Genomic DNA, 9,127 nt, shown 5'->3' with positions numbered 1-9,127 from the left:
GGAAACGTGGGCTGTGGGAAGTTAAAAGTGGAGCGGCGGTAGCTGGGTCCCGCCGCCGGTTAGCGGGGGGGGTGATGGCAGGGGGAGCAATCTCCGCTGCGGCTGCAGGGGGCCCTGGGAGGAAGGACGCAGGGATGGGCGACCCGGGGCTGCCGCTGCTGTAGCCCAAGTTATCGCTGCTCCCAGGGACTCCGCTCTCTGACGCCCGGCGCTGAGCTGCTCCCCCCGCAGCGCTACACGTTACAACAGGTACTCGGCAAACGTGCGCTTACCCGCCTCCGTGTCATCGCGATTGATCCACCTTCCCCACAGCCTCCAACGAGGCGGCCTCTTGAGCTGGCAGATATTAGTTCTGGCAGTTTGCTAAAGAAGCTTTTCAGCGTATAACAAATAGCAGCAATAACGATTTCCTACAGGTTCTTCTCCTGTAAGGGGAAGAAAGCAAGGACCGTGTTTCCCGTACACCGTCTGTGCACGGTGCACAGCAGATCAGCAAATCCAAGATGCAGCACTGCTGTCACTTCTGTGCGTGCTGTAGGAAGAGATCAGTTCTCTTTGGCTCTGTGTTGTGTTAGTGGCAAGGCAGCACCGAATAACAGTCCGGCATCGGTTTAATGCTCTTGGAAGTCCTTGTTTTTCACTGAAGCACTGTTTGTTTGTTTTGAAACAGGTGGAATGGCATCCCGCTCTTTTAGATGTACCCGCTCAGACTAAGTTTGATTACATGGTGACTGACCTAAATGGAGGACCTCGACCTCCCTCACGCTACGAGGAGCGATACAAAAAGACCACATTCAAGGTGAGGCTGTCTTTCACGGTGGTTTCGTGTTCCCTCTGTAGACTTGTTTATTTCCATATTCCACTGGAGACCCTTCCTTTTCTTTGCACTTAGGGTGGTGCAATTGCAGGACAGCTGACAACAGTAGGGATGCAGCAGATGTTTGCCCTGGGGGAAAGGCTGAGGAGAAGCTACGTGGACGAAGCCAACTTTCTCTCACCAACATTTAAGCCTGCTGAGGTTTTGTGAGTCTCTCGGTTCCCTCCTGGACCTTCCCTTGCTTCCTCCATCCCAACGAGTAGCCCCGTGCTAGGGAAACTTTCTGACCAGCATACCCTTTTTCCACCCTATAGCCGACTGGCTGGCCCCTGGGCCTTCATATTTGCTCAGCCTGCAGAGCCCGGTACTAGAACTCACTTGTGACACAAAGCATCCAATTCCCCAGCAGTCCTGGGAGTGATGCCAGGGACAGATTCATCTCACCTAGGTTTAGCCATTGACAGTGGTATTATGCGCCTTTATGGTGAGTGAAGAGAAACAGGTGTTTCTGGAGCACAATTTAACTCACTGTAGATTAAATAGCTAAAGTTCAGTGAGATGAAGCACACCCCTGCTGCTCACATCAGTAATGCTGGGAGTGCCTGGTTTAGGATGAGAGAAAAATTACACCAGAGAGGTGCCAAATTGTTATCTATCTCCACTGCCTCTGAAGGGAAGTTAAAGGGCAGTTCAGATATAGGTGTCTATTTAAGATATAGCGCCTCGCTGTAGCGAGGCAAGATGAATCCCACCACAGGTTTCCAAAGCCACGGTGAAAGCAGAACCCTCAGTTCTAGCAAGTCCTCCCCAGCTGCAGCCGCGTCCACGTGAAGGAGAAAGTGCTACCTCACGAACTGCTTTCTCTCTTTCAGCATCCGTTCCACTAATATTTTCCGGAATCTGGAGTCCACACGGTGCCTGCTAGCTGGACTGTACCAACAGCAGAAAGAAGGTTGGGGAGGCTTCTGACCGGTTCCTTTCCTTTCTCAGTCTTCCCTAGATGCACACACTTCACACATCCCAACTCTCTCTGGCTCCTGGTTGTTACTTCTTCCCTGGTTCTTTGCACCTGGCCCTCTTCCCCGTACTCTCCTGGTTCTTTATGTTCTTTATCAACTTGTCACTTGCTCCCTCTCTTTGTGTAGCTTTCTGCTGGTGCTCAGCTTGGATCTGTTGCCATGAATGCTGCAATTTTAAACCTACTGAGGAGGTTAGCATTAACCCGCTTCAGAATCAAGAGGGCAAAAAGTTCCAGGTCCAATGTTCACGAGATACACATCTAAAAAGAGTTTCTCACAGAAACACAAGTATCTCGGCCAAGAAATACGCTCTGGGTTTTGAAGATCTCGCCTCTGCTCCCTCCGTATTCAGTTCCAGGAACAAACAGTAGAAGTGACTTGCCAGAGCTCCTTACACCTCATGACACAGAAGCTGATTTTTGGCACATACAAACACTAAAAAAAAAAAAAAGAACATACAACTAGAAAGCTTTACAAGGTGCACAGCAGATATCCCTGTGGAATTAAATGCTGTGTGCACAGAAACAAGCACAGTGGCTTGTGTTGCAGGTGATAGCTCAGGGGGAATTGCTAGTTGACAACAATGGACTTGAGCACAAAGACTGTGGGAGTGATTAAAGCAGTCTAAAGACACGCAGATGCACTAGTGATTACAGAAGCTTCCTCCTCATTCCACAGGATCTGTTGTCATTGTCACTGATGAAGCAAGCTCTGAAATCCTCTACCCCAATTACCACAACTGCCAGCACCTGAAATGCTTGAGCAGGTAATTGCCAGCCATACCTCCCCATATGATTTCACTGCTGTTTCATTTCAGCAGTAGTAATTTAAAACTGCACATTTTCTTCCCATTTCCCAATTTCTTCCCCTGCCACTTACTATTCTTTGGGAATGGTTAGCTAGTTGTATAAAATACTCGGTGAGCGGAGTCATGTACCAAGCAGTGGCACCAGAAGAAAAGAAAATATAGACACTTTTTCTTGAAAGACCAATTTAATTTAGTCTGTGTCTAGCAAACACTCATTACTAGCTAATGTACAGCTATTCTGTGGCATTGCTGCAGGGCAGAATTAACGTCATCTACATCCCTTAACAAGCCTTTCCAGTGTGAACATATTGGGCTTCCTTTTTATATTCGGCTTCTGGTTTGGGGGTTATTACAACACTCCTGTCACATTTATACCTTGAAGAAACTGAAATATACTCAGCCTTGACACATTTAACAATGACTAATGAAGTAAAATAAGGAACATCCTACATACAAAGAACACTCATGTTTGCAGAGTCAATTACTCTAAATGCCTGTGCCAGGTTGGGCATGGGGTGGGAACACAAGAGAGGCAAATGTATTACAGTTTGGTTGGATTATACATTAGCATGTTTTTGTCCAAAATTCAAGAGCTGTCAGAATCCACTTGCAAAAGCTCATTATACAATGCTTGACTCTGCAGGCAAAGGATCGTTCTTAACAGTGGTGAGGTCACAGCCCATAGAAGCAGTACCACTAGCCTCCTCTGTACATTCAGCCTCCTCTAGTAACATCAGCTGTCCAAAAAGGGAGTAAACTGCAAGCTCTTCCGCTCCCTCCCCCCAGCCCACCAACTGAGCACATTTTGTGACCACGTCAAGGTGGATTTTTTTAAGCTGCAGTAAGAAGCACTGCCTCAGCTTACAGGCTACCTATGCCGGAACTCCTAGCACATTTGATTTCAAACAGAAACTAGAGCTGTTAGTAAAAAAATAAAACACAAACCCAAACTTTCCCCACCTCCTCTCCAGCAGATCAGAGTCAGAGAAAACAAAACCTATGCAACATATTTTGCTTGAAGTACGTAGCATGGATATTCTCAGCTAAACTTTTTAAAATTTGAAACAGTGTAAAGAGGCAAATGGCTTCTAACAAAGCAAGAGGTGAATTTAAGCTACAAGTGAGTAGGTGTTTCCCTTTTCCCACACTGTACAGTAATCAGTTCAAAGCTTCTACCCTTTCTTCTTTCATGAGGCAGTTAAAGGCTACTCCCTGAAGACATAGACTTGTACTGCTCCAGTATGACCCGATCTGTTAACTGATACACAGCCCTTGCTTATGGGAACCACTTCTGAGGTGTTCACATTTCATCTTAATTTTTTTCCCCCCACCTCTGCAAGAGCAGATAGCCAGCTCCGATCCTTGACATCTAGACACAGTGTCTGTCCACTCTGCAACTTAGACTCGCAAAATCAGGAATCCCTCAGTATCCTGTGGTGCTTCTCTTCTACCCCTCACTGATGTGAGAGAACTCCAGTGGGCTGGGGTCACAAAAAAACCCCAAAAAATAGAAAGTCTGATGTGTGAAAAGTTTTTGTTTTGTTTTCTTAATTCCCTGACAGGCATAGGTTGAAGGATGCTCTGCAACAGCCAGGTATCTCTGATGACTTGAAAACAATTAAGGAGAAGATGGGTATTGACGGTGATAAGTCTGTGGACTTTTTTCTCCTCCTTGATAACATTCTTGCTGAGCAGGTGAGCTGAGCAGTTCTGTTGCACTGTCACAGAAAGAAACATCCCTTTACCATGCATGTGTACGAAACCATGGAGTGCCAAGACCCGCTGATACCACTGGGTACCCCAGTACCTTTCTGTGCAATCCAGAAAGTTTATAGAAATAGCATGGCCTTTTTAAAAAGCAAGATGTGGAGTCAGCCTTGCTCTAGGATAGATGAAGACTCATCTCCAGTATTTGTGTTCTTACCTTGAAATCCAGCATCTCTTTCAAGTGTAATGAAGTAGACCTAAGAGAACAGTTGGGCCTTGCCTACCCCATTACAAAGCGCTTTCCCTTTTAGCAGTCAGCACCTAACAGTCATCTTAATCCTGGTTCCAGCATCCTACCCGTGAGCCAGGTTGCTTTGGCTACTGGAAGGGAGCTAGGCATATTTGTATCCCCCTTAGTACCTCTTTTTTGCTGGCGCTAATGGTAATTGGCGTGGCTGTTGGTTGAATAGCTCAAGGCGTTACAGTCCCTTCACAGAGAAATGTATCCTCAAGAACAAACATCCATCCTTTTGGTACATGGAGCAAGTCTGTATGTTTAAAGCCATCCTAGAACTCCTCACATGAATACTGTAGTACAATACTGTAGTACAAATGCTGTGACATGAACAGCTGTTTTCTGTCATCCATGTGTCTTCAGGCTGGGTTCAGAAAGGGTCAAACCCTATTGTTACGCTACATCTTCTCCTTCCAGGTTCACAATTTGCCAAGCTGCCCTGTGCTGAAGAACTTTCAGCAGACAGTTGAGCGTCGATCTGTTGACTCGCTGCTTTTCCTTCTGGAAGACGGTTCAAGGTAATTGCTTGTATCCCTGCCTCCAGCCTTAGGGGTTGTCTTAGGCTTACCCAGGGTGGATGAACTACACCAGCTTACTGTGGCAGATAGAAGTCCTTTCTGATCTGCCTCATTCCCCCACCAGAGGCTACTGCCCCCTCATGAGATTCATGCCTCAGCCATCTCAGTGTGAAGTTCAGTGCCTTGAGTCAGGAACATGAGCTAGGAAAAAGGAGTCCACACTGAGGAGGCCAAGATGTGGGCTTACGTCCTGTTTTGCTGACAGTTGTGGAGAGAGTAGTCTCCGAGGAACAGTAGCAAGCCACCGAGGTAGGCAGTGAATGCCTCAGTTGCCACGGTTGTTTAAGTGAACCTGTGTCAAAGGCAAAAGCAGAAGAGAGTAGGAGGTGCTTCCAGCCTGAGCACTGAGGCTGCACAGGCCAGGCTGCCCTTACAGATGCACAACTACAGTCTGAATTCCAACCTAGGAAGTTTATCCCAGGGATGGCACCTGCACAGCTGGGCCGAGAAGTGTTGGTGAAAAAGGTGATGCCAGGCCCTGCACACATGTAACTACTTGCAAAAGAATCTGCTGCTACATGCAGTTAATCACCTCCTCCGCAGTTGTTTGTAAAGGTGGCTGAGTTGCTAGCCTAGCAGCTGTTTTCCTTTCAGATTCATTTGCAGCTGCCATATTCACCAGCTCTTCTCAGGTGGTGGTACAGGGCTGCCTCTTCTCTTAGGGCAGTTGCCCTTAGCCTTTATCTTTAACTTGCATTACAGATCTCGGGTACTGAAAAACTGATTTCCCCCACTCCCACAACACCCGGGAGAGCCACACTCACACTCATCCTCCATTTCCACTGACGTATTCATTAGGTAGAGGGATGTTTCTTCACACCAGAAGTTGCCTAAAGATCTCCCCTTTGTTCAATACAAGGATAAAAACTAATTTTTAAATATAGCCGCCACCTTCCTGAATTCTGCCCCTCCCCCTCCCGCCAAAGACCCCAACCATTTCAGCTGCTGTTTTGCAGTCATCTGCAGTCATCTTCCCTAGCTGAAAACCATGCATCCAAAAATCACAAGTAGGGAAACAAAATAGCATAGAGAACATCAAGGAGTTTCTGGATTCCCCTTTGTGTGGGCCACACCTCATGAGACTGCTTGTTAACACCTCTTCCTCCCCTCCCAGTCTGCAATCACATTAGAATCTCTGCAGTGACTATGCAACTGCTGAAATAAAAAGTAACCATAGGAATTGCATTTAATAGTTCTTAGCTACACTCAATACATGTTACCGATTTGTAAGAGAAAAGCAGGTTCCCAGGTGTTCGTTTGAAATTATTTAATTTGAAAGTTTAAAAACTAGTGGATTTATGTCTGCTTCTTTTATAGAGAAGTTCTTCAGATGAGCGTTGGTCTCCTTTTCTATACCTTACAGAAGAACATTACAGAAGCAGTAGATCCCTCATCTCCAGCTGAAAAGGCCAGGTACAGGGCAGATCTCTTCCTCTAATCGTTATAAATTCTGACTTGCTGTCAGTATGAAAAGCTGGTTCAGAAAGATGTTGAATGTGTGGGGTAAAGACGATGAGTGCTCATCTGCTAGAAAGAGCATGTGTGCAACTGGCTATCCATGAAGGAACACAGCTAACATTTTAGGTTTGGGCTTTTTTTTTCCTTCGCTTTTTATCAGAAAGCTCATTCTCTATGCTTCTCATGACATTACCCTTATTCCTCTCCTGGTGGCACTGGGCACCTTTGATGGCAAGTGGCCACCTTATGCTGCAGATGTGACCCTGGAACTGTATCAGCACCGGCAGTCCAAAGAATGGTTTGTTTGCCTGTCTTATCATGGAGAGGTAAGATCCCGGGGAATTCCCTCGTACAAATCTTGGGCTTTTGGTTTTGCCATGCATGCGTGTAAAGCTGTGAAACAAGGCTTGCTCCGAGCATGCCGTCAAGCCAGATAACAGAGTAAGGCACCTACAGCACATCCATGGTAGCCAAGATATCTTTTCTGTAGAGCTGACTATTGATCTAGTATGAGTTTAGGCAAAGACTTTGAACCTCTGCCTCTCTGTCTTTGCCTCGACTAGCATATTTCCCTGCTGCAGAATGCATCAGTATCAGCAAAAAAGGGCTTTGGCAATGCACTAGATCTGTGATTTTGTCTCTTTGCCTTTGCAGGAGCAAGTGGTGAAAGGATGTAGAGCAGGTCTCTGCCCACTCGAAGAATTTCTAGAAGTCCTTTCACAGTACTCAGTCAGTCCAGAGGAGTACAATAACCTGTGCTCTCAGGTGGAGGAAAATCAGCAAACTGACTTATGATTAAGTTGTCTTAAATTAAAATTAGTTTATTGTCACAGTCTTTGACTATTTTTCTTTATATTCCTGCCAGCCTTCCCTATTCTAAAGGTATTTTAGATGAGGGGACTTTTTCCTACCAGACACAGGGTGGCACAGTGTCACTTTTCACTGTTAGCAGCAAGATGAAAGAAGCCGTGTAACAGAATGGCTGGAGTTCACTTCTGAGGTAGCCACACAAAAGCACAGAGAGGCTGAAAACAGCAAGGGAGAGAACAGACCTTTTTAAATTGCCCTGCTGCTTGAGGAATATGAGAGAAAACATACCTGTTCCTCATATGCTGGGACTGTGGGATGAAGCCCTTGCTCTGTGCTACTAGACTTGAGAGCTTTGACATAACAATTGCTGTTATGTATGGCGAACTGCAGAAGCCACTGTACCTTTCCCTTTCTTTTGTCACGTTGGAGGGTTGTTCTGCAGATAGATGAACCTCCCAAATTGCACGGCATTTAGCTACCCCATCTTCTTGAGGGCATTTTTGTGCACACAAAACCTCTCCAAAGGGACAGAAGGCCTCCAAACCTCTTCCCTGCACTCCTGTAGTTATAGGAATTCTGCTGCGTACATGCAAAAGAACCACAGCGGGCCAAGTACAAGAACTCTTGGTGAACTCTGCTTAATGTGCTTTAAACAAGGAAGTCTGGGGAGCTGCTATAGACTTCAGCTTTGGGCAGCATTGCATCTATTTTGCACTTGCTGAAGCAGGAATACACCAGCATAGCCAACAGAAGTACTTGTAGCTGAGATGATGACACTTTTTCTGGTAAGACAGTACTAAGGATCACAATGTTGCCAAAATCCCCATTTTTCAATCAGTAAACAAAACTTGGATCCTGACCAACTTTCTTTGGGATATGTAAAGGCTAGAATAGGGGGACCACTTATTAAAATGGCCCTGCAGTTTTGGTTCTGCATTACCCCTTCTAACTTAGCAAAAACAGACTGCAGTGATGTTAATGTAAGTCATTGACAGATATGTGACTGGCGGCACTACAGTACCTTCTCCCTGAGAAGCGTGGGCTGGATTTACCTCTACTCTTTCATTAGCCTGCCCCCACCACAATTACATGTTGACAGCACGCACAGTGAACAGAATAATTTGAATACTAAATACATTGCTGGAGGTCTCACTGAACTGCTATTAGAAGCTGTCAAAAAAGCAAACAAAACATTAGCATAAGCAATCCGAGAGGCTCCTGGAATGTGTCGATGATAGCTTCCTTCTCCAAGTGACAGAGGTGCCAACGAGGAGAGGTGCTACGCTGGACCTTGTTCTCACCAACACGGAGGGACTGGTGGGGAATGTGAAGCTCAAGGGCAGCCTTGGCTGCAGTGACCACAAAATGGTGGAGTTCAAGATCCTTAGGGCACCAAGAAGGGCACACAGCAAGCTCACTACTCTGGACTTCAGGAGAGTAGACTTTGGCCTCTTCAGGGATCTGCTTGGCAGAGTACCATGGGATAAAGCCCTGGAGGGAAGAGGGCCCCAGGAAAGCTGGTTAATACTCAAGGATCACCTCCTCCAAGCTCGGGAGTGATGCATCCCAACAAAGAGGAAGTCAGGCAAAAACGCCAGGAGGCCTGCGTGGATGAACAAGGAGCTCCTGGACAAA

The 9,127-nt window shown here is 46.3% G+C and overlaps 2 protein-coding genes across 2 annotated transcripts; both read left to right on the top strand.

Annotated features, from left to right (window-relative positions):
- Window positions 1-716: 716 nt before the first annotated feature.
- Window positions 717-2,696, top strand: LOC103916854 (lysophosphatidic acid phosphatase type 6-like). The gene is made up of 4 exons (XM_009323912.1): window positions 717-799; window positions 893-1,023; window positions 1,690-1,769; window positions 2,515-2,696. The coding sequence occupies exons 1-4, from the start codon at window positions 725-727 to the stop codon at window positions 2,604-2,606; spliced, it is 378 nt and encodes a 125-aa protein (XP_009322187.1). The 5' UTR covers window positions 717-724; the 3' UTR covers window positions 2,607-2,696.
- Window positions 1,712-7,512, top strand: LOC103916855 (lysophosphatidic acid phosphatase type 6-like). The gene is made up of 6 exons (XM_009323913.1): window positions 1,712-2,602; window positions 4,207-4,339; window positions 5,064-5,164; window positions 6,542-6,637; window positions 6,843-7,008; window positions 7,337-7,512. The coding sequence occupies exons 2-6, from the start codon at window positions 4,274-4,276 to the stop codon at window positions 7,475-7,477; spliced, it is 570 nt and encodes a 189-aa protein (XP_009322188.1). The 5' UTR covers window positions 1,712-2,602; window positions 4,207-4,273; the 3' UTR covers window positions 7,478-7,512.
- Window positions 7,513-9,127: the final 1,615 nt, after the last annotated feature.

Source organism: Pygoscelis adeliae, unplaced genomic scaffold (genome assembly GCF_000699105.1).
Source record: "Pygoscelis adeliae isolate BGI_AS28 unplaced genomic scaffold, ASM69910v1 Scaffold124, whole genome shotgun sequence".
Classification (NCBI taxonomy): Eukaryota; Metazoa; Chordata; class Aves; order Sphenisciformes; family Spheniscidae; genus Pygoscelis; species Pygoscelis adeliae.
Note: the sequence above shows the minus strand (reverse complement) of the source record. Positions and strands in the feature narration are given on the sequence as shown.

Coding starts and splice junctions, on each gene's coding strand:
- LOC103916854 (XM_009323912.1), top strand. CDS start 725: ATGGTGACTGACCTAAATGGAGGACCTCGACCTCCCTCACGCTACGAG. Junction 1,024..1,689: donor TTTAAGCCTGCTGAGGTTTT/GTGAGTCTCTCG, acceptor TCTCTCTTTCAG/CATCCGTTCCACTAATATTT. Junction 1,770..2,514: donor GTACCAACAGCAGAAAGAAG/GTTGGGGAGGCT, acceptor CTCATTCCACAG/GATCTGTTGTCATTGTCACT.
- LOC103916855 (XM_009323913.1), top strand. CDS start 4,274: ATGGGTATTGACGGTGATAAGTCTGTGGACTTTTTTCTCCTCCTTGAT. Junction 4,340..5,063: donor ATAACATTCTTGCTGAGCAG/GTGAGCTGAGCA, acceptor TTCTCCTTCCAG/GTTCACAATTTGCCAAGCTG. Junction 7,009..7,336: donor GCCTGTCTTATCATGGAGAG/GTAAGATCCCGG, acceptor TTGCCTTTGCAG/GAGCAAGTGGTGAAAGGATG.